The sequence below is a fragment of the Pongo abelii genome, chromosome 1, assembly GCF_028885655.2.
Source record: "Pongo abelii isolate AG06213 chromosome 1, NHGRI_mPonAbe1-v2.0_pri, whole genome shotgun sequence".
Classification (NCBI taxonomy): domain Eukaryota; kingdom Metazoa; phylum Chordata; class Mammalia; order Primates; family Hominidae; genus Pongo; species Pongo abelii.
Genome location: NC_071985.2, coordinates 35,381,726 through 35,407,230, shown reverse-complemented (window position 1 = coordinate 35,407,230; position 25,505 = coordinate 35,381,726). Strand labels below are relative to the sequence as shown.

General features: G+C 38.2%; 1 protein-coding gene and 1 long non-coding RNA gene across 2 annotated transcripts in view; one reads left to right on the top strand and one right to left on the bottom strand.

Annotated features, from left to right (window-relative positions):
• The window catches only part of PROX1 (prospero homeobox 1), a 51,508-nt gene extending 42,938 nt beyond the window's left edge, over positions 1–8,570 (top strand). The window contains exon 6 of the mRNA XM_063725230.1: positions 4,738–8,570. Within this exon, the coding sequence (XP_063581300.1) occupies positions 4,738–4,923 (186 nt within the window). The 3' untranslated portion in view covers positions 4,924–8,570. The remainder of the gene's footprint in view (positions 1–4,737) is intronic.
• A 1,405-nt stretch (positions 8,571–9,975) lies between these two features.
• On the bottom strand, positions 9,976–19,255 carry LOC129047999 (uncharacterized). The gene is made up of 3 exons (XR_008509963.2): positions 18,680–19,255; positions 10,949–11,097; positions 9,976–10,578 (listed from the first exon to the last, which is right to left on the bottom strand). It is a non-coding gene; the product is annotated as an uncharacterized LOC129047999 (long non-coding RNA).
• Between the last annotated feature and the right edge of the window lie 6,250 nt (positions 19,256–25,505).

Sequence of the window (25,505 nt, the reverse complement as noted above, 5' to 3'; positions counted from 1 at the left end):
ACACAGAAGGCAGGCAGCCTGCTATGTCAGGCTTTTATTATGTACTGCAGAGGCTAGGGACAGTCAGTTTAATAAAACAAATCATCCTTGAAGGTAAAGCAACTGGGAAGAGGAGGAAGACAGGAGAAAAATGTGTCTTTGCCACTCATTCCGATGGAAAAAAAAAGAACAGCAAAACAACCACCCATCCAACACACCGTGTGTGTGTGTGTGTGTGTGTGTGTGTGTGCACGCACGCGCACGCACACACACGCAACCGAGCCGTGGACTGGGCAGACTTGAAAACCTCCTCTCATTTTCCGCATTTCATGGAAGCCCAGAAGGCTCTTGTTTGCTCTGAGGATACTCAAGTCTGTGATGAAATTGGTAGAAGCTGATAGCCAACCCCCTTCAAATTTATGCATATCTTCAAGTACCTCATTACTTTATATTCTCCTACAAATATCAAGGCAAGACCATCTGGGGTGACGTTCCTATACTGGGATGCCTTTTTATCAAAACAAAGTTTCCACTCTCCTCTCCTGAGGAACGCTGGGCAAAGCAGCTCCCACAATAGCCTCAGAGTTCCAGCCAAAGACTTTGGAAGCCTTTTGTTTTTTCCCTGTGGCATGTCCAAAGGCAGGGCCTTCTCCCCTCCTCCGCCCACCCCCCCCCCGGGCTGCCTGCATTGTCTTGCATTCCAGTGACTTGATTGACTGTTACCACCTGATGCTGAGGAGATACTCTAGGGTTCATTCTGCAGATTGTTGGGTTCTATTAAAAGAAACCTAGATAAGGGATTACTTGTCACTAAGGGATTTTCTGCAGATGTTTATTGGTGATTGGAAAGCCATTAGGTGTGAAGAGGTGCAGAAAAATATGGACAACATCATTCTGATAAGACTGATTTCTAAGATGCTCCCACAAAACATCAGAAAGTACCCCCTATTATTCTGTTAAATGGAGCTGGGTGTTTTCAAGCAGAGGTAAAGGTCTCTTTTTCCATGGGTTATGTATCTATGTGTGGATGAAACTCACTGGAACCCTCTCAGAAGATCAGTTGCTACCCAAAAGTGTACCTCTGGGAGCCACCAAACACATGAGTTGCTCCAGTAGTTCAGTATCTCATTACAACTTTCTTTTATCCAGTCCAGTCCATTGCATGAGTATCACCTCAAAGTAAGCACTATATTAACTAATCATTTTATTTGTTCACAAAGAATTCATTTCTTCCCAAACATAAACCAATAACCAAAGTCTCCTCCAGCGCATCTTTTATACCATTTCCATTTATTTTGAAGTTACTAGCTTCTCTGTGGTTTTTCAAGATTACAGAGGCACAGCTTTTCAAGGTTTTGCTGCCTCATATAAATAGTAGAAATTGCTGAAAAAGCATTAAAAGGGAGCCAGCATCGTTTAATGCAAAGACACCTTACCTCACAGTAATCTCTTCGTCTCATCATTTCTTCATCTCATAGAATCTCATGCTTTCTTCATCTATAAAGTGATGATTTCTGAGATCTATTCCAACTCTTTGAATTCTATCTTACTTTACCATTATTTTAAACTTCCTTTTTTTTTATTTTTGAGATGGGGTCTCACTGTCACCCAGGCTGTAGTGCAATGGTGCGACCTCAGCTTACTGCAACCTCCGCCACCTAGGCTCAAGCCATCCTCTCACCTCCACCTCCCAGTAGCTGGGACCACAGGCACGTGCCACCACACCCAGCTAATTTTTTGCATTTTTGGTAGAGACGGGGTTTCATCATGTTGCTCAGGCTGAAGCTTCCCTTTATTAAGTATTGTTAAAGTATTAAGTAACTGCTACTCTACAGCAATATGGAGTAAAGCAGAAGGCAAGATCTCACTATGAGCTATTTATCAAATAACTTTGCAAAAGATACTCTGCTGAGGCTCCTTATCTAGAGACACCTTGTGATGAGGTAATTGAGAGTACATAAAAGTAGGTAAAAAGTTAAACAGCATCAAGACACAAATGCAAAAGATGATAAAGGATAGCCTATGATTGCCACCACAAGAAAGGAATATTTAAAACAGGTTAAAACCCACTAAAAACCATTAACAAGCATGACAAACTATAAAAATGATGAAGAGGAGACTGCATACAACCCCCAAAGAAGTTGCCTTGTTTTCATGCAAATCCTACAACTACACTTCCCTCCCTCCTCTTGTGCTGATGTTCTAGATGTACCTCTTCTCTCTCCTCTGACAATCTTGAACAATGGCTGCCCTTCCCCTGTCCCTGGTTCCCCAGACCTCCTGTGCAGTTCTTGGTGTGGGCAGGGCTTCCGGCCTTCTCTGGCTTCTCTGGGGCAGCTGCCCACACCTTCACCCCTCAAAGCTCTCTGCCATGTCATGCTGCATCCCTGAGTGCTCAAGGCACGTAGAATTTCATTGAGGCTGTATTGCTGTTGGCCAATGAAACCACCCTTCTTGGAACGTTTATTTTAATAAATGCCTATAATTGGCCAGGCGCAGTGGCTCACACCTGTAATCTCAGCACTTTGGGAGGCCAAGACGGGCAGATCACCAGAGGTTGGGAGTTTGAGACCAGCCTGGCCAACATGGTGAAACCCCATCTCTACCGAAAATACAAAAGTTAGCCAGGCGTGGTGGCATTTGCCTGTAATCTCAGCTACTCAGGAGGCTAAGGCAGGAGAGTCTCATGAACCCAGGAGGCAGAGGTTGCAGTGAGCCAAGATCATGCCACTGCACTCCAGCCTGGGTGACAGAGCAAAACTCCATCTCAAATAAATAAATACATAAATAAATAAATAAATAAATAAATAAATAAATAAATGCCTATGATTATGTTTCTGTAGCATTTGGCTAACAGCTCCCAATCCAAGGAGTGAGAGTGGGCAGTTGCACTGCTTCACTCTTCTCCAGCCACATTCCCTCCCTCAATAATGCTCATTTGATAGAACGTGGAGGATTATCTTTGGGGGTGGAGGTGACTGTGCTAAAAAAGATTGCTTCATGAATTTTTATTTGTATAACGTGAGTGGGAGGGCTAAGCTCTCCTCCAACAGATACTCATGTATACAAGAAATTTGGGAGGAAATCACCCAAAGGCCTGTAGAAAATCCACATGAATTCTCAGCAGAGAATGGCCCTTGGGGTGTATGGGTTTGCACATTCATGGCGGACAAGGCGGCACTTTGAAGGATTTTCCAGGCAACACTGGGAAATACGTCCTAAGAAATGGGCCAGCATGAAAGTCTTTAGGAGGGTCTGCTAAAAATGTAAGCTTAAGACTGATTGGCCCCAAATGGAGTCCCCTTCATTTTTTCTGCAGAGTTATTACATTTCTTTATAAACAACAATTAACTTACCAATGGGAAAAATGAACTTCTTTGTCCAATTTTAAACGTGAAAAACAGGGATGTCGGGTGATGATTCTGGTTTTCTTTACCAGTTACTACTATTATTAGAAAGTACATTGCACCCAGGGTGGGAAGAAAGAGATGAAACATGTTCAATATTACAATACTTCCTTTTTACTTTGGTACGTGGCATGTCTGAACTTAGATGAAAAGTCTTTCGTCTCTTGTATATGTGTAGATAAATATGGCTACATGTACACCTATGATACATTTATGTCCTCATATGTCTGCACTTAATGTAAAAATGAAACTTTACTGGTGTATAAGTACCCCACTAAAAGAAATCTACTAAGTGTCAATGTGTATTTGGAAAATTATGAGTTCATGGATTATTCTGTGATTCTATTATGTTGGTGTGGGGATAGATAGACCATGCTTTACTATAAGTAACTTACAAAGAATACTAAATAAGTACATCAGTAGCTACCGCTTTCCTTAGTCAAGAGATCAGATTATTAAATAAGTAATTAAGAGAACACACACACACACAAAACACACATACATATTAATTGCTGTGGAAGAAAAGCCTTGAGAAATTGTGTAACTGGGATAATAACATCTCTTAGAGAGATTGGGAGAACTGAATGACATAATTCACATTCAGTACGTAAAACATAGCCTGGCAAGTAGTAAATACTCAAAAAAAGTTAGTTTGTATTATTATTATCAGCTGAATAAATCACTCTCTTATGGAGCAATTCTAATCTCAAGGTTAAGTAGTTTCTGATGTAATATTTTAGGATCAGTTTTGTGACTTCATGTTAATATCATTATTTTACTCCTTTATGTATATAGAGTACTTTATATTGCAGATTAACATACAACTTAGCATCTGAGTCAACAGTCCTGTGAGACAAACAGATAACTGAGATTTTAGAAGATTTTCTTCATTTAAAGCGTGGGTTTAATTTATAAAGAAGACCAACTATTTGTTATTCTATTTTGAGAACGTATTTTGTTTTCATAATGGCAATCAAAAGGAAATAGGATTCAAATTCTGAAAAAATAATTGGAGACTTTCCTCTGGATAGCGCCTATTTAATAAAGTGAGGAATCCCAAAAGTCACATCCCATATTACTATCCTAATATCCACAATGAAATCCTAGTTTTTCAATAGGTCTGCGTTAGATCTTTCACACACTCTTCTTAAAACAAAGCTGTCAACCCCACATCACAATGCTACTATATATAATGACTTTACATAAAAGAATAGAAGCCAGCCATTTTTAGAAAATGCAGGTGCCATCTAAGCTCCTTTCTGCAAGAGTGAACTTAGCTCAGTTTCCTTGGAATAACTGTAGACTTGAAACTGAAAACTTTATTAATGCCATTGTCTCCTTGTATCAGCAGGTTCCAGAGAGATTCCTGGAAGTTGCTCAGATCACATTACGGGAGTTTTTCAATGCCATTATCGCAGGCAAAGATGTTGATCCTTCCTGGAAGAAGGCCATATACAAGGTCATCTGCAAGCTGGATAGTGAAGTCCCTGAGATTTTCAAATCCCCGAACTGCCTACAAGAGCTGCTTCATGAGTAGAAATTTCAACAACTCTTTTTGAATGTATGAAGAGTAGCAGTCCCCTTTGGATGTCCAAGTTATACGTGTCTAGATTTTGATTTCATATATATGTGTATGGGAGGCATGGATATGTTATGAAATCAGCTGGTAATTCCTCCTCATCACCTTTCTCTCATTTTCTTTTGTTTTCCATTGCAAGGGGATGGTTGTTTTCTTTCTGCCTTTAGTTTACTTTTGCCCAAGGCCCTTAACATTTGGACACTTAAAATAGGGTTAATTTTCAGGGAAAAAGAATGTTGGCATGTGTAAAGTCTCTATCAGCAATGAAGGGAATTTGTTAACGATGCATCCACTTGATTGATGACTTATTGCAAATGGCGGTTGGCCGAGGAAAACCCATGACACAGCACAACTCTACAGACAGTGATGTGTCTCTTGTTTTTACTGCTAAGAAGGTCTGAAAATTTAATGAAACCACTTCATACATTTAAGTATTTTGTTTGGTTTGAACTCAATCAGTAGCTTTTCCTTACATGTTTAAAAATAATTCCAATGACAGATGAGCAGCTCACTTTTCCAAAGTACCCCAAAAGGTCAAATTAAAAAAGAAAAATAATCACTCTCAAGCCTTGTCTAAGAAAAGAGGCAAACTCTGAAAGTAGTACCAGTTTCTTCTGGAGGCAAAGCAATTTTGCACAAAACCAGCTCTCTCAAGATGAGACTAGAAATTCATACCTGGTCTTCTAGCCACCTCTCTAAACTTGAAAATAGGTTCTTCTTCATAAGTGAGCTTACATCATTCTTCATAAAGAAAAATCCTATAACTTGTTATCATTTTTGCTTCAGATACTAAAAGGCACTAACTTTCCAATTTACACTGCTCAACTTTGTTTATATGCTTAAAAGGATTCTGTTTACTTAACAATTTTTTCCCCTAAAATACTATTTTCTGAACACTTTCTTCCAGTAAGGAATAAAGGAAAGCCCAACTTGGCCATAAAATTCTTGCCTACACTAGAAGTTTGTTGACAGCCGTTAGCTGACTTGATCGTCATCTCCTAAGAGGAACACATATATTTTCACATGCAATTCCACACTATCCTGATGGATATGCAAAGTGGTGACAGTCTAACTCAGTGTTTCTTCATTTTAGGTATAATATTTTAAAGCAATTGATAATGCCTCTTCCAATTCAGAAGCTAGTATTGACCAAAATGTGAGAAGAGTGTATAGCACAGGAAAATTTGGAGTTAACCCAAAAGACACAATTCCAGCACACGTAAGAAAGCTAGCTGCTATTTTATGCTTTCTTCAATGGTTCTCCTCTTTTTTCCTTTTTATTTTTCCCTGTTTTTCAATGATGTACAGTGTTCCCTACTTGCATTGAAAAAAAATCGTATGGCATTCACACTTTTTTTCTTAGGTGGGTTTTTGTGTGCAGATGCAGTAAGAATTCATTGTTCATCCTAAAACTGTTTTCAAGACCCCTCCTTCCCCTTAGGTAATTTGATATACACCTCCTAAAATGACACAGTAACAAATCTGGTATTTAGAACATATAGAACATAAATGCCATTTTTTAATTCAATTTTAATAAGAATTACATTTGACTTTGGAGAATACAGGTTTTGACCCATGTGACTGACTAGCTGACCCGATCGCTGTAATTTAACGTCATTTATAAATTCTGCTGATGGACAGGAATGTATGAACTCAATTATTGTCAGCACAAAGCCTTAAAACCTGCTGACTTTAAATTAAATGGTGCAGTCCTATGATGCCCTGCACCATCCAGGGGACTAACAGGGCCTCGCAGTGTAGACAGAGGGTGCAGCCACATGGGCTGGGGCACCAGCCACTTCACTCTGCACCCACGGCCTCACACATCTCCCAGCTCACACTCTACTAATGCACAGAGTCATTAGATCCAATTTGTTATTTTTCTCACTTGCTTTAAAAAAAAGAAGTTTGGATAATCATGACATTGGAATAAAGTGGGAAGAAAAAATTCAATCAGCACAAAATAGGGAAGTAATCCCAACTTGTAGTCACACTTTTTTGACTGGCTTTGTTTTAAAAGAGGATGGCATTCCTTGTTCGTGTCAGTATACCACTGGGTTTTTGCTGTTCCGTGTAATTCATATCAACATTGTGTTGCCATTTGCAAGGTAAAAGGCAAAGCTGTAGTGTATTCACCTATGTAGACAGATTGCTAGATATCTTTTTGATCTGGGGTGAGTTCAATATTGATTCCAGACTTATTTGGATTTTTTTAGTATTATTTTCCCCTCCCTTTCTAATTTAAATAGACAAATTAAGCAAAAGTGTGTGTTCACAACCAAATGTTGATGCTCTTATCTGCTGATAATATCCTTTCAATGTTCACTGAGGCATAGAAATTATTTCAGAGTAGAAATTGCAGCATGAGGATAAACTCACCTCTTTGTTCTGAAAATAGAACTTATCACTATGCTTTCTGGTGGTTTTCCCTTTTACAGTCAAAATCTTGTGCCTCCCAAGTGCATTGGAAAATGACAAAAGCCTGTCTCTCCAAATTCCTATTTAACAGTTTGATTTTTTTTTTTTTAAATCACCATCTTTCAAATCTTAGCTCAACTCTCACCAAGTGAAAATTGGCTACTTGGGAGAAAGTTAACTTTCTATGGTGGGAGGGTGAAGGATGAGGGACAGTTTACATAGGAAAAGAAAAAAAAGTCTAAAGTCCATGTTGAAAAACCACACTACCACTTATTTTCTGCTAACCCTAAATTATTTTTGCGTATACGCTTGAGGTTATAGTCTGTGCCTAGACCTAAAATGCACCAGCGGGGGGGATTTTTAAAAAATCCTTCAAAATACCAGTTTTTTCCCAACAAGTACAATTGTTCTTGTGCCTTCTGTGGCTTTCGATTTCATCTTTTTGACTTTATTTCCAATTACTACAGCTGCAATAAACACTAGATTTTTTTTCTGGCTGTTTGACATAACGTTGATAGCTATGCATATTTTGTGTCTTTTTAAAACAAAGCGGGAGAATACGTTTTTGAAGAAGAGAATTTTTAGAACAGTTTGATACCGCAAATTATTTTTTCCTCAATTGTTTGAGCAGCATTCGAGTTTTGAAAATTCTTGTAGAAGCCAATTTTTTGTAACTGTGGTGCAAATCTTGTGTTTTCTTAGCCTAATGAAAAGTAGTATAGAAGCAATATTTCATACCATGTGCTATATATGTGTGTGCAGATGTGTGAACATAAAAGCACATACACACATATACACACATGTAAAAATATACATATATATATATGCGTGTGAAGTGGAAAGCTTACCTTTTCCTATCTAGATTTAAGAACCTATTTTAGACATTTGTTATGTTTTGTGAAAAGAATGTTCTATTTGCAACAAAACATTTAATTCTTACTGTATCTCTGGCTGTTTAATGAGGACGTTTCACATTAAATGGTAAAACACGTGGAAGATGTTAGAATGTAGTAATTATTTAAGTAAACATTCACCCACATATTCCTGAAGTTTGCTTTGTGCCTCCGAGTATTATTTAATTAAAGTGTTTTATGTTTGCAGAATCTTTGTTACTGTACTAGGGATGTGGGTGAATATCATTTAAAAAATTTAAAACAACAAAAAAAAAGCAAAACAGAAACACTAAAGCAAGAGGGGAACTTTTATAAAGCAATGTAAATATTTAACCTTATGGCTGTCATTATGTAAGACATGAGATTTTAATAAATAACTACATTCTCACGACATCTGTCGAATTTACTAGGAACACTACAGTGACTGTATAGACAGTTGAAAGCATTCTTGAAAATCCTGCTCTCTCCTTTTAAAAGTTAAAAATCTCTTTTATCAGATGTCAAGGGCAAGGGTAATGCAGTTTCTGTAAATTTATGAAATTTCTTTTTCTATGTACATGAAGACATTTAGTAAGTAACACCCCCCCTCCCATGCGCGCATGTGCGCATACACACACACACACACACACACACACACACACACTGTCATAAAGCTAATGATTTGGGGACTTTAAAAAATAGGATGTCCTCCAGGAACAATCATAAATTTATGAAAGAAAGAGTAGTTTACAGACTCCCCTGAAAGAAGCAGTGTATATGTGAAGACAGTGCAAAAATCTCTTTGCCATGTATATTATAGCGTATTCATTGGTGTGAATAGTACAAATGTTTCCTTCTGGTACAAACTCTGTGTTTGCAAATTTACAAGAAGCATTGTTTTCAAAAAGCTCCCCTTAAAAAATGTAACTGGTTTATATGAGTAAGCAGTTACCGTATTGCACTTAAATGTTATGTTGAAGGAAATGCAGTTTTGTTTTCTGTAGATCTGTTGGTTGTAAACCATCTATAAAACTAAAGCTAAAATGCTCATATTCAGAGCTGGGATCAAAACTGGTATTTAACCTTTGCATCTTCTTATAATTATCCTTCTAAGAATATAACAGAATGTGGAAGTGTCTGGACTTTGAGTCTTTTCAACTGAGCCCTCTCTCAAATCTGACACCCCCTCAAAATGCACAAACATAAGCAAAAAAGGCAAACAAGCTTACCTTCTTTTGTGAAAACGTATTCATTCTGTATTTTTTTAAATATTCAATTCCCCTAAAAATGGGGAGAAAACATTTTAAAATTATATATTACCACTTCAAATTTAGAACTAAGAAAAAAACGTATTTGGGATTGGTCTCAGCGCTACCTAGAAGAATCAAAGGTCGTGGCTTCCCTCAATATTGTCCCAGCCATTTCTCATATGTATATAGTATAAACCGTGACAAAACACTGCCTTTATATTATTTAGCAATATGTTGTAAATAGCATTATTAAGCTCTTTTTTGTAATAAAGACCCTTTGATTTGAATATAGTACAATAACTGAACTGATAAAGTCAATTTTTGATTTTTGTTTTTTTTTTTAGCTAGAGGCAATTTCAATTGTGAATTTTTGTTGTTGTCTATTGTTCTGAAGACTTTGCATAATTTATTGGTTTAATTTATCCTAATTTATTTGATGAAGGTGTACAATTTTGTATTACCAAGGATGTACTGTAATATTAATTGATAATGATAAACACAATGAGACTCCCTGTCCATATTAAAAAGAAAATAAAAAGGTGCAGTAGACAATTGATTTTAAAGGAAAAGTTAAAAAAATTAGTTTGGCAGCTACTAAATTTTAAAACAGGAAAAAAAAAGTTGTTGTGGGGAGGGTGGGAAAGGGGTTTTACTTTGTGTGTTTTAAGCTTTTGTATACTCTCCAAACTTTTACCTTTTGCTTTGTACCACTTAAAGGATACAGTAGTCCAATTGCCTTGTGTGCCTTCCATCTCCTCTTAAACTGAATGTATGTGCAGTATATATGCAAGCTTGTGCAAAATAAAATATACATTACAAGCTCAGTGCCGTTTGATTTTCTTAAAGAAAGAGTGACTTTTAATTTTTGGACCTGTATCCAATTGCAGGACAGTAGGCTAGTTGTGCCTGTAATATCAAGTATGGAGATTTTCTTTCACTACAATTCTTCATTCTGTTAGCCTAACGTGCAACTCCTAGCAATAACCGTTTTTACTTTAGATGCTTGGAATAATTGCTTGGATTTCTCTCTGTGAAACATCTTCTTTCAGGCTTAACTTTATTTAGCTCTGAAACTTAAAAAAAAAAAAAAAAGCTTTAGCTCAAAGTAATATTTTACTCTTAATTCAACAATTGTTAATGTTGAACAATTCTAAGAACAAGGAAAGATGTTCCCAAAAGTCACAGAATGGCAAATATATTACTTAAAATATGGGGATTTGGGGCTTGCACTGTTCTTACTCTGGATGTACTCGGAACTAAGTACTAATGTAAATTTTCAAAACCTTTCTAAAATGTTTCTCTTGACGTGGCTGGCAGCATGTTCCATACTAAGAGCATTGGTTTTATGGCTATTGAAAATTTCTTTTTATCTATTTCACTTTGTTTTAAAATGATATCTCCTTTATTCTTAAATTAAGAGCAAGAGGAACTAGCAGAAATCACCTGCTATTTGAGATTGACTCTATTATCCACCATTCACTGCAGCTGTACCTCGCTTGTGAAAGTACATGCTGTTGCAGACTGAGTCTTCATCATCTCTCAGATTTCTTCTTTTGCTTTCCCCTTAATGACGAAAACTTTATATTTTGACCCTGTTGACACAAGGGTGCCTGGAGTCAATGCAATATTAAAACTTTGTTAAAGGATAATAGCATTTTTCCACTTTCAGCTCTTTTTTCTATCAATGGCACATATTTAAATCCTAGTCTTCCTAACTAAACTCTGCAAAAGTGCATACTTAAGTCCCTCTGTGCCAAAATAGTTATTCCCTGATTGGAAAAAAAAAATTCCCTCCTTCCACTGTCTCTTCTTGGAAGGGAAAAGACATTTGCAGGAATGTAGTGACTCCTCCATCTTCTTGTACTTAACAGTTATCTGCTTTATGCCACATTGGATAATTTCCATAGCCACCAAATCACTAAGAGGTTACAGCAGGTAGGAGGTTTACTAAAAATATACCTTCAAGCCCTTACTTTTGTGACTCTAAATCATCTGGTGTCATTAGTCTAGAATAAAATGCACCACCTTCAACACTGATCTGAGCCGTCACCGTAAACCCTGTTCCACACGCATCTCAGTGGGACCAGTGCCCACTTTAGAGTTGAAAGTATAAGCTTCTCAACCTCATAATAAACAAAAGATTGGTTTTATTCATTTTCATCTCCATTAATTTTTAAAAATTAACAAGTTTTTCTTCAAAAGCAAGGCTAAAAATCAGTACATATTTACAATTAATTTAATACATGCAGAGGTGAGATACAGATGCCCCTGAATAAAAGTCATAGAAATACATCAGATGTTTGTCATGTACTGCAAAATGCTGGGGTCTATGAACATTCCTGAATTTTAAAAGGCATAAAATACAAGAGAAGGGTGTACAAAGGAAAATGGCAGATACAATTTTAGAAAATAACAGATACAATAACTAAGCAAATTTATGAAAGATTACTGAAGAAATAAATGGTGCTGTACTCCCTTACCAAAGATATAACCATGTGGTAGAGGGAGTCTTTACATTGGGATAAAAAGCTAAATAGTAGCTTTTGAAACTAAAGAAGTCAAGAGAGTATTGCTTTGGGTGTTAGGAGACCTGTCTCCAATCCATTCAATTCTAAAACTTTTTACACAGCCTACCCAGAGAAAGCTAAGCAAGCCACTTAGTGCTTCAGTGTCCCAGGAGAATTGAAATAATTATGAGAGCTAAAGGATGGCTAGATTCAGTGTGGTCACCATGTTGACTTTCACCTGCCAGGGATTCCTACCTGCCGAGAAAATGCTGTGTTAGGATGTTTTTGCTTCTCGTGAGAAGGCAATTTAAGTGACAAGGGCAAAATTCTGAAGATAGCCAAGTGTGACTCTAGATCCTTCTCTCTCTGTTTGTGACTGGTTCTCTCTTGGGTAAGTGTCTCTGCTTCTTGTCAAGCATCTGATGCTCCTGGGTTGCCCCAGCCCTCCCTCTGTTCACAGCAACAAGCCGTCTACTAAAGTTAACATTAAGATATCACTGACTTGATATGTTTCTCTTACCAATGGTACATTCATAAAAAGATATGCAGTATACAAGAATACATTTTTACTGCTTCTGTATTAGGTCTGAGGTCACCTGAATGCGAGTGATTATGTACTGGAGGCCTTCCCCACCAAACACCAGGCCAGGCTTTTTGAATGGTGTCGCTCCTGGCTGCATCTTGCCAAAAGGCGGTATGGTCTGTCAGGGCATTTCTGTCTCCCAGGCCTCCTTCCCCTCTGTCTCCAGGACTGGCTTCCTGCCCATAATCATAGAGTCCTTCTACATCCCCCCAAAAATCATTCATAAAAACTCACAGGAGGAGGCACACTTCTCCACTAAAGCCTGGTTTGTTTTTCTGGTTCCAAAGAAAAATTATTATCACTGAAGATATTTCAGAGACAACCTAACTCAGTGGATTTTACTCCCTAGATCTCTAGAGAAATGTGGTTATTATCTCAGGGGCCACCAGATTAGGACCTCAACAAAAGGAGCTTCTTCTTTATATTGAGGTATAATAAAATAGTCATTTAATAAAAAGAGTTCTCTGCTTAAAACAATTATCTCTTTAAGTATGATAAAACAGATTTCTATGTATGAATATGAGTATTAAGTAACGAGTAATTCTACCAAATCTTCATTTAAAGAAAGGAGTTCTCTGCTCAACAACACAACTCAATACTCCCATTGGGTAGGGTAAGAGATTTTTAAGGATGAACAGGAAAATTAAAATAGATAATAACACATGTGAGTTCTATCAAACCTTTAAAAAAGAGACTATTTTTGCACCATGGAAACAGCACAGAGCCTGGCACTTGGTTTGTACTGAATCTCTGTTCTCTTTCTTCTCTTCCAGTCAGTGGTTTTAGTTACTTTGCGATGTTGTTTTAAGTTGTGATCTAAGGGCTTAAATACCCACACCCATTCCAACTTCCCAGGACATTCAAATTTTGAAGAACACAGAAGTGCAGCAGGAACTAAAAACTTCTGCCCCACTCTTGCCATTTCCCCAGGCCCCTGTGTTCAGCTTCAGGCCTATAGCTGCTGTGGCCACACCTTCCGCCAGCCATGCTTGCCTAGGCTCCAGAATAAGAGTGGGACAGCTTAGAAAGATTAAGGTGCCATAACACACTGAAACAGAATCACTTAGGCTGCCTCAATCCTGGCAAAGGGGAGGGTATTATTTGCAAAGCCCCCTGCTGAGTCTCCCAGGTGCTAGCTAGACAGGCTCAGGAGATAGTTTGGCAGCCACCCTGGAAAAAATGCCTGTGTCTCTGCAAATAAATCTGCCAGTGTAGAAAGCACTGGGTTTTCCCCAGTGCTTGTGCAAATAGTACTCTGTGCTTTGCTGGTATTGGAAATTCCTTGGTATAAGTAGCTCTAGACCATGAAAATTGAAGTTATGGATTTCTTGTCACTGTTGTTACCCTTGACCTGTTGGGAAATAATTCCCCAAATCAATGGTCATACTTCCGATTATTCACAACTGAAAAATCTTTAGTAACCAGAAAAAAAAAGTGTTCCCTGAATTCCCCTTCACGGCTCAGCAACTGACAGTAAGACAGAGCAAGTCTTGAAGTCTGGCACAAAGGAAGGTAGATGTGCACGTGTCCAAGCATAATATGAGCATGGGCATCTGAGTGTAGGTATCTCCTGCTAGAAAAATTCATGAACAACATATAGGTTACCAATGGAGCATTATTGATGTCTTTTCTTCACTTAACATCTGGGAATTTGTAGAATCAACAGTGTGGTTACATATGTGAAAAATCTCAGTAAAGTGGATACATTTCTAAGCAAAATACAGGTATCAACATTTACTCCAGAAGCAAACACCTTCAAGAGAATCAAGGCCACAGAAGAAAATTTTAAAGTTGCTCTAAAAACAAAACAAAACTCCTCTCCTCTCCCCAAAGGCACCTGGCCTTCAGAGTTTTATGGGTGAATTCTATCAACTATTCAAAAATAAGTTATATTGTATAAATAGTATACATATTACACATATATACAGTATTTATACACATAGGTACAGTGTTTATATATAACTCAATTTCTTTATAAAGTCCACATGTATTAATGTAAATACAAAACATAATCAAATCCAGTCCAGCAGTACATATAGTAAAAGTAATATTATACTACAAATAGGGCTCATTACTTGTACCAAGCTGATTTGAAGAAAGATCTGGACTTGCTTCTGAGTGAAATGCAGGAGAAAGTTTCTTGGTAGATTGATTTGCTTTCTCTAACTTCTAATAATGGTGAAAGCAAATATTTCTTTTCTGGGCTGTCAGCTATCTGCTACTGGGCAATCACTACGTGCTACTGTCTTCTAATTTTTTATTTTACTAGGGCCAAATAACCTTTGCTCTTTCAGCCATTTTAGTTTGCAAGGTTACCTAACTAAGAGGCCCTGACTTACTTGAACAAATCTTTTTTGGAACTCTGAGTTTTTGGAAAAAGCCAGATTCATCTTGTGCAGCTTTAAGGACTTCCCTCAGTAACTTAAATAAAGAAGAAAAAAAAAACAAATCCAACAAAGTAATGCCAATAAAGAGAGGCCATTCATTCTACATAAAGGGAATCATGATATTTTTATTTTGTGAAATATTGAATTAAAATTAAAACCTATTTGTTTATATTCTAAAAGGAAAGGATAAGTAGGGTAAGTTTTGAGTTGGGCAGTGCTGACCCCAATCAATTTGATAAAGCTTATAAGAGTTGCCATTATATGCAATAGGACTCTTTGACAGAAATAATATATGAAATGTATCTCTTTATTTTTAATATTTTAATTTTTTTCAGCTCATCAGCTATCATAAGTATTAGTATATTTTATGTGTGGCCCAGGACAATTTTTTTTCTTCCAATGTGGCCCAGGGAAGCCAAAATATTGGACACCCCGGCTTAAGCTTTATGCCTTGATTCTTTGGTGCTAAAACTTTTGAAACTAAAAACACTCTTTTTATTATGCACACAAAAAAGCCATGCTCCAGCAAATTAAAAGCCTTGATTTTCAAGACTATTTTCTCAACACTGAGTTTTAAGACCTTATTTAGACATTTAAGTGGTCAAAACCTTGATTCTTTGTTCCCTGCATTTCCTTTATGCATCCCTTCTAGAAGCAGGGCTTGCCCATGACTGAATGGGGAAGAGTCACAGATAACTGGAGTTTGAAGCAGGTGGGCCTCCTTTAATACATCTAAATTTTATGTTGCATGTTCAGCAATAGTCATTGCAGGATTATACGTAGTAATGGAAAATTGTAGACAAACCAAATGTCATCAGCAGGTGAATTGTTGAAATAAATTGTGTGACTTTATGCCTCTTTAAGGTGAACTCAAATTGGGTAGAACTAACCCTAAGAATAATTGTTTCCCTGTTATGTCACCACAACCACACAAAAATTATACCTGCTTTAAAAAAAAAAGCTTTATTTGTGCTTTCAGGTGTAAATTTGTATTTTGATTCCATGGTTTGTGGAATATTGTACGTCTACTAAAAGTTTGAGATTGAGCTATAGCTATGAAGTGAAAAGTTATTCATAATATATTATGGAGTTTGAAAAGTAAATACAGAAATATTTTTAGATAACATAACTCCACTTTTGTGCTTTTTAAGTTGATATATCAGCCAGGCATGGTGGCTCATGCCTGTAATCCCAGCACTTTGGGGAGGCCAAGGCAGGTGGATGACCTGAGTTCAGGAGTTCAAGGCCAGCCTGGCCAACATTGTGAAACCCCATCTCTGCTAAAAATACAACAGTTAGCCAGGTGTGGTGGTGCACGCCTGTAATCCCAGCTACTCAGGAGCCTGAGAAACAACAATCACTTGAACCTGGGAGGCAGAGGTTGCAGTAAGCTGAGATCATGCCACTGCACTCCAGCCTGGGTGACAGAGTGAGACTCCATCTCAAAAAAAAAAAAAAAAAGTGATATATCTTTATGTATACCTACAAAGCATACACACACACACACACGCACACAATATGTAAGAACACACCACATCATAATAAATGTCATTTCTACATGATCCTATATCTAGAAAACCCCATTGTCTCAGCCCAACAGCTTCTTAAGCTGATAAGCAACTTCAGCAAAGTCTCAGGATGCAGAATCAATGTGCAAAACTCACAAGCATTCCTATACACCAACAATAGACAAACAGAGAGCTAAATCATGAATGAACTCTCATTCACAACTGCTACAAAGAGAATAAAATACCTAGGAATACAGCTAACAAGGGAAGCGACGAACCTTTTCAAGGAGAACTACAAACCACTGCTCAAGGAAATCAGAGAGGACACAAACAAATGGAAAAACATTCCATGCTCATGGATAGGAAGAATCAATATTGTGAAAATGGCAATGGTCATACCGCCCAAAGTAATTTATAGATTAAATGCTATTCTCACTAAACTACCATTGATATTTTTCACAGAATTAGAAAAAACTACTTTAAAATTTATATGGAACAAAAAAAGAGCCCGTATAGCTAAGACAATCATAAGCAAAAAGACCAAAGCTGGAGGCATCACACTACCTGACTTCAAACTATATTACAAGGCTACAGTAACTAAAACAGCATGGCACTGGTACAAAAAACCGACACATAGACCAAAGGAACAGAATAGAGAATTTAGAAATAAGACTGTATATCTACAATCATCTGATCTTTGACAAATCTGACAAAAACAAGCAAGGGGGAAAGGATTTCCTGTTTAATAAATGGTGCTGGGAGAACTGGCTAGCCATATGGAGAAGATTGAAACTGGACCCCTTCCTTACACCTTATACAAAAATTAACTTAAGATGGATTAAAGACTTAAATGTAAAACCTAAGACTATAAACACCCTAGAAGAAAATCTAGGCAATATCATTCAGGACATAGGCATGGGAAAAGATTTCATGATGAAAACATTGAAAGTAATTGCAACAAAAGCAAAAATTGACAAATAGGATCTAATTTAAAGAGGTTCTGTACAGCAAAAGAAACTGACATCACAGTAAACAAATGACCTACAGAATGGGAGAAAATTTTTGCAATCTAGCCATCTGAAAAAGGTCTAATATCCAGAATCTACAAGGAACTTAAACAAATTTACGAGAAAAAAACAATCAACCCCATTATAAAGTGGGCAAACAATGTGAACAGACATTTCTCAAAAGAGGACATTTATGTGGCCAACAAACATATGAAAAAATGCTCAACATCACTAACATTAGGGAAATGCAAATCAAAGCCACAATGAGATACCATCTCATGCCAGTCAGAATGGAGATTTTTAAATTTCAAGAAACAACAGATGCTGATGAGGCTGTGGAGAAATAAGAACACAATTACACTGTTGGTGGGAACGTAAATTAGTTCAACCATTGTGGAAGACAGTGTGGCAATCCCTCAAAGACCCAGAAATACCATTTGACCCAGCAATCCCATTACTGGGTATAGTCCCAGAGGAATGTAAATCATTCTGTTATAAAGATACATGCACATGTATGTTCATTGCAGCACTATTCACAATAGCAAAGACATGGAATCAACCCAAATGCCCATCAATGATAGACTGGATAAAGAAAATGTGGTTCGTATACACCATGGAATACTATGCGGCCATAAAGAGGACTGAGAACATGCTCTTTGTATGGACATGGATGGAGCTGGAAGCCATTATCCTCAGCAAACTAACGCGGGAACAGAAAACCAAACACTGCATGTTCTCACTTATAAGTTCTCACTTATCAGAGTTCAACAATGAGAACACATGGACACAGAGAGGGAAACACACACACTGGGGCCTGTCAGAGATGGGTTGGGGAAGGAAGAGTTCAGGATAAATAGCTAATGCATGCTGGACTTTATACCTAGGTGATGGGTTGGTAGGTCCAGCAAACCACCATGGCACACATTTACCTATGTAACTGCACAAGTATCTCAGAACTTAAAATGAAAGAAAATAATTTAGAAATAAATAAATGAATGTCATTTCTGAGTAGTGGAGATAGGCAAGGAAGCATTTAGGTAAGGGGTTAATTTTTACGTTTACTTTATGCATTTCCAAAGTGTTTGAAATTTTTTAGCAAGCAAGCACAACTTTTGTTTGCAGGAAGCATATTAAGAGACAAGAGCAGAGGAGCAGTGGGGCAGGGTTTGGGGATGAACATACCCTTCACTGTCAGAGAGGAAACAAGATTCTGGCCTGGATGCACGCATCCCCTTGTCTGGTTTGTGCTAGCCCATGGGCAGTCTGCACTGACCAGCTTGCCTCAGCTGTTGGAGACTCCACCTGAAGAAGGCAGGAGGGAGCAGTGGTGCAGTTACTGGCTTGGGCTATGGAGTCAGACAGACCTGCGTCTGAAGCCTAGTCCATGACTTGCTCACTTGTCAGTCCTTTTGAGTCATAATTTGTTCTTTTATGAAATAACATCTACCCTTCAAACTGAGTAATAAATGAGATGTGCTGTGGGAGGTACGTGGTATAATAGCATGTGCTTAGTAGAGGGTAGAGGAAGAAGAAGTCGGATAGGACAAATTACTGTTAACCTCGAGGAGTGCACCTACAGGGTGGTCACTGGCATTTTAAATGCCACCATTGGTGCCTTATTCCTTTTTTCTTGTTTTTCTTCAATTTAGTAGCCCAAATCAACCCACACTGTGCACCTGGTAAAGGAGGCAAGCAGAATACATGAACAGGAGTGAGCTATGTGCCCTGTCCTCAAAAGGTGGAAGCTCCCAATGGGTGTACAGGTATGTGTGTTACAGATGGGAGGGAGGGCGTCAAATACACACAAGTCATAATGCTGCATTGTGCTGTTCTCAGTGTGGTCGTGGGTTTGCAGTTCTTACCATGGTTAAGGTAAAAGTGGAGTAGAGTGGGGAAAGAGGCAGAGGAACTTTATTTAGGAAGATGGGGGTTCATGGTAAGTAATTGGAAAAGAAATTAACTTGCAAAACAGATGGCACAAAAATCCCGCTCTGAGTTTGAGTAGAGGGCAAAATCGGAGAATGGAAGGAGATGGTGAAGAAGGCACACTGCTGCTGAAACTTGCTTTGGGCTTAGTGAGAATGAACACTCCCACTTCTGGGAATTGAGCCTTGGGCAGAGCATGCACAGAGGCAAAGCTGGAAGGCAGAGGAAATCTGGGCCACCCACGCCCACACCTGCCCTGACCTGTCACCCTGAAGCCTCAGGAAAGGGAAAATCGATGTGCTCCCGAAGTGCAGGAGCCCCGGGTTTGGGACTGGAATTTGACCCATGCGGAGTGTTTACTGATCTGGAGACGGATAGGCTCAAATGAGCTCATCTTTATCTTGAGAGGAAATTAGGCAGCCCAGACCCAGACAAAGCCACGTTTTATTCAGTGAAAATTTACCACCACCCCACCCTCCCAATGCACACAATATTACATGAAACATCTGCCTAAGTAACCTAGTCTCCAAAGGTTGGTTCTGAAAGATCAACAAATAGGGACTTAGGAGCTTAGAGAAAAACGAAAAAAAAGTTATTTCAGAATATCTTACATTTACCCCTCATGCTGATCTGTATCCTCTTTTTTTTTTTTTTTTCACGGTTTGCAAATATTGACTAAGTTCAAGGGCAGTGGTTTAAGGTCTAACTTCAGAGTTAGCATGAGGTGACATACTTAAGATGGTGCAATCCTGTCCTAATGAAGAACATATTAGATCCCAAGGTTGGTTTATGGGCAGTTCTTGTTCTTGTCCCAGTTGATATTTGTTTTATCAAGTCAGGAACTATTTTTGTCATCATTGTTAATCTTCCTCTTGCCAGATCTGTTTTGGCCGAGGGCATGCACTTGAGGTATGTTAGAAGAATGGAGTGCAGTATTGTGGGAAAGAATTATCACTAATTCTGTCTGCCTACAGCTTCCTCGGCCCTGTTCATCTGATCTCAATTCCCTAAGCAAAATCGTAGATGGAAAGTCCTGCAAGTCCATGACCTGGTTCCAGAAGGTAGATTTTTGAGCTGAAAGAGCAAGATCGCAGCATTCCCATGATGACAATAGGTCTTTGTTATGTTGGAAGGAATTTTGACTTGTCCATCAGGGGAGATCTTGACAGAATATTTTGCCAACAAAGAAGTCTACCACTAAATGGGTAGGTCCAACTCTATTAGGCTCATCTTTGGCCTCAATATTTTGCAGATTTTTGCCTCAAGGATTCCTGAGACCTGGCCTAAGATGTCTGGTAGTTCTAGCTGGAACCAGAATGAACTGGCATTTCTGACCCATGGGCTTTGGAAGAGCACAGATCCTGGCTCAAATCTTAATGTCTCCGAGCCTCAGTTTCTTCATATATGAATATGGTCATGACAATGTTCTCCTTGCAAGATTGTTATGAGGATTAAATGTGGTTGTATCTGAAATCACTTAACACAGTGCCTGTTGCTTAAAATGGGATTAATATGTTCTAGTGTCCTTCCTTCCGCTCAGCCACTCCAGCTGCTGGTGTATCCCCTTTCTCTGCTGCATACATTTCACATAGTGGAACAAGGCCAGTAATGCTTGAGGGGATACCATCCTAGTTACAACGAATAGAGAAAAGGAAAGGTTGAACAATGTTCAGAACACCAATATTCACTTTAAACTTGTCTAAGCATAAATTATAGGTGCTCCACTGACATTTGAAAGAATGCAAATACATAAATAAATGTATAGTTGTGTGACTTCTTCCTAGACCTGGACACAGCTCCACCCCTAAAAGAAAATCTCCATGTGGAGACCTTTGGGGAGAATTTTAATCTAAAAATGCTAGAGATTATCACAATATTCTTTTGAGTATTAATAAAAGGACTCAGTTACCCAATGAACTGATGAGTCCCCGGACAATTTGTTCAAAGGACAGGTGATATTCTTTTAGCCTCATAGCAACTTCAGCTGCTATGTCCCACCTAAAGTTCTACCCATTAACATCTCTTCTTCAAGGTAACACATCTAAAATTTCTAGTAGTTTATGCAACATTTAGCGATTTCCTCTCTTAGCAATGGTTGGAATCCACTATGCTATATCCTCCTTTTGGGTATCCTGAACTCTCCAAATTGTCTCAAAACAAACTTGTTTTTTAACATTTAGATAATATGTCTATTTACAAAGTAGATGGTCAAACACAGTAATATACACATTTAGTATAAGCCAGTATTCAAAGATTCTAATAGCAATAATTATTTCCATATTCAATGCAGTCAGTTCTTCAGTGTATCCAAACTGCTTACACAGAAGTTTAGTATGAACAATACAGCACTGAAAATGTACTGTACTTATATTTGACTTTGGCAATCAAACATATCAACCTTGAGAGGAAATAACATATTTCTGATTCTAGCCTTTGTTTTCTTCACTCTTGGTACTTCCCAATATCACCAGAGCTAGACTGGAGGAAGAAATGGGAAAAAAAAACCCTGGAGGATACTATTTGTTTTGTTTTGTTTTCTTGAGACGGAGTCTTGCTCTGTCGCCCAGGCTGGAGTGCATGGCGTGATCTCGGCTCACTGCAACCTCCGCCTCCCAGGTTCCAGTGATTCTCTTGCCTCAGCCTCACCAGTAGCTGGGATTACAGGCACATGCCACCATGCCTGGCTAACTTTTTGTATTTTTAGTAGAGACAGGGTTTCACCATGTCGGCCAGGCTGGTCTCGAACTCCTGACCTCGTGATCTGCCTGCCTTGGCCTCCCAAAGTGCTGGGATTACAGGCGTGAGCCACTGCACCAGGCCCTGGAGGATACTTAATAAATATTTGGAGAATTAATGTGTATTTCAATCTACTTTTTCTGTGTGTTAGCAATAAAGAACTAGAATATCCAATGGAAATAAAATAGTAACTAAACCTGTAAAATATTAGGAACAAAGCTATAAATAAACAACTGGAACATCTAATGGAAAAATATAGTAACCAAACCTATAAAACATTAGGAATAAAGCTATAAAACTGTAAAGCCATAAAGAAGACCTAAAAAATAGAGACAGACAATAATGATAATAATAATAGTAACTAACATTTATTATGTTCTTTCAATGTGCCAAGAATTCTCTCAGATTTTTACATAGGTGATTTCTTTAATTTTCTCGGAAATTTCATGAGGCAGTTAACACTACTATCATCATCTTTCTTTCCTTCCTTCCTTCCTTTCTTCCTTTTTTTTTTTTTTTTTTTGAGACGGAGTTTTGCTCTTGTTGCCCAGGCTGGAGTGCAATGACACCATCTCGGCTCACTGCAACCTCTGCCTCCTGGGTTCAAGCGATTCTTCTGACTCAGCCTCCCAAGTAGCTGGGATTACAGGCATGCGCCACCATGCCAACCAATTTTGTACTTTTAGTAGAGACAAGGTTTCTCCATGTTGGTCAGGCTGGTCTCGAACTTCCAACCTCAGGTCATCTGCCCTCCTCAGCCTCCCAAAGTGCTGGGATTACAGGCGTGAGCCACTGCACCTGGCCTATCGTCATTTTTCAAACAAGGAAACTAGGATATATCGAAATAAGGTAACTTTTTTAATGGAAACATGCAAAATGATAAATATGCTTATTTTTTCTAATTTACTCAATAACTTTACCCTGCAAATTAATGCAATGAATTTACTCTATAAATTAAAGTAATCACAGTCAAATTTTAGAGGACTGTTTACAGATCTTAGCACAACTGTTCTAACGTTCACGAAAAGAGAAAATGCTTTAAACAAAACCGAAGAAAACACTAGTAAAAAAGAAAATCAATTTAAAAAGTATTAAAATTATATTAAAGTTCAATAAAGTTGTCAGAGATGCTCAATTACTTACAACAGAGCCTGACACATAGAAGACACTCAATAAATATTTGGAGAATTAATGAATATTTTTAAATATTGTTTCTCTGATTTGCTCCAATACATATAAAAACCAAATGTATAATTACAGTAATTAAATATGTATTATTAATACAAGAATTGATGAAAACAGTTCAAGGAAGCAGATTAGAAAACCCAGAAACAAGTTGGGCACAGAAACAGGTTAGGCACAGTGGCTCACACCTGTAATCGCAGGCTTTTGGGAGGCCGAGGTGGAAGGGTTGTTTATGGCCAGGAGTTCAAGACCTGCCTGGGAAACACAGCAAGGAAGCTCCGTCTCCATAAATAAATAAATAGCCAGGTATGGTGGTGCACATGCATGCCTGTTGTCCCAGCTACCTGGGAGGCTAAAGCCGGAGGATCGCTTAAGTCCAGGAGTTTGAGGTTGAAGTGAGCCATGATCATGCCACTGCACTTTGGCCTGGGTGACAGAGAAAGGACTTACCTCTAAAAAGAAAAGAAAATCCAGAAACATGGAAATTTAGTCTATTACAAAGATTACTTTCCATTCAGGAGGGAAAAATAAACCATTCAACAAATAGCATAGGAATAATTTGCTAATGATATCAAAGAAATAAAGTTAGATTCACATCTCATGACAAGCAAAAATGAATTATTGATAGACAAAAGGTTGAAAATGTGTATTCAAACACACAAGCACACACACATATAACACACAAGCACACACACGCATAACACACAAGCACACACATGTAACACACAAGCACACACACGTATAACACACAAGCACACACACGCGTAACACACAAGCACACACACGTATAACACACAAGCACACACACGTATAACACACAAGCACACACACGTATAACACATGCATGAACCTTCTGGAAAACTAATTTTATTCTCTTGCAGTTTAGAAGACATTTTAAGCAAAATAAAACCCAGAAGCCACAAAGAAGTAAAATAAAAGATATGGCTACATAAAAGTTACATCTCAGCAACAATAACAACAAAAAGCATGAGAAAAGTTAGAGAAAATAAGCAGAGATAAAATATATATTAAGTACATATAGACTATCAAGTCTTAATACATTAAGTGTACTTATAAGTCAATTAAAAAACTGTACCAGCTGGGGGCGGTGGCTCACGCCTGCAATCCCAGCACGTTGGGAGGCCGAGGCAGGTGGATCATGAGGTCAGGCGATCAAGACCATCTCGGCTAACTAACATGGTGAAACTCTGTCTCTACTAAAAATACAAAAAAAAAAAAAATTAGCCAGGCCTGGTGGCGGGCACCTGTAGTCCCAGCTACTCGGGAGGCTGAGGCAGGAGAATGGCGTGAACCTGGGAGGCAGAGCTTGCAGTGAGCCAAGATCGCGCCACTACACTCCAGCCTGGGTGACAGAGTGAGACTCTTGTTTCAAAAAAAAAAAAAAAAAAAAAAAACTATACCATTCAGTGGTAAAATGGGCAATGAGCACAAATAGTCAATAGGGAAGAAATAAAAATGGCCAATGAACATTTGAAAATATGGGCCAGGCACAGTGGCTCACATCTGTAATCCCAGGACTCTGGTAGGCCAAGGTGGACAGATCACTTGAGGTCAGGAGTTCAAGACCAGCCTGGCCAACATAGTGAAGTCCCGTCTCTACTAAAAATACAAAAATTAGCCAGGCGTGGTGGCGCATGCCTGTAGTCCCAGCTACTCAGAAGGCTGAGGCAGGAGAATTGCTGGGACCCGGGAGGCAGAGGTTGCAGTGAGCCAAGATTGCACCACTGCACTCCAGCCTGGGCAACAGAGTGAGACTCCATCTCAAAAAAAAAAAGAAGAAGAAAGAAAACAAGAAAATAGGCTTAACTTTATTGACAATCAGACAAGTGCAAAATATAACATAATACCATTTTTTGCCAATTAGATTTGAAAAATAGAAAAGATTGATACTGGTATTATCCAGTTTTGACAAGGGCATGAAGAAAACAACAGCCTCACACACTATTGCAAGATTATAAGTAGGTAGGCTTTTTAATGGGACAAATTGACTGTAATTCTGGTAGAATTACGAGATCATATTACATTTTGACAAATGTTTACAAAATGCACAAAAATGAGTCTTCATTAAAACATTGTTTTCAAATGCAAAAATAAGATCTACCAGTAGATAAATGATTAATACCATGAAATGATTTATACA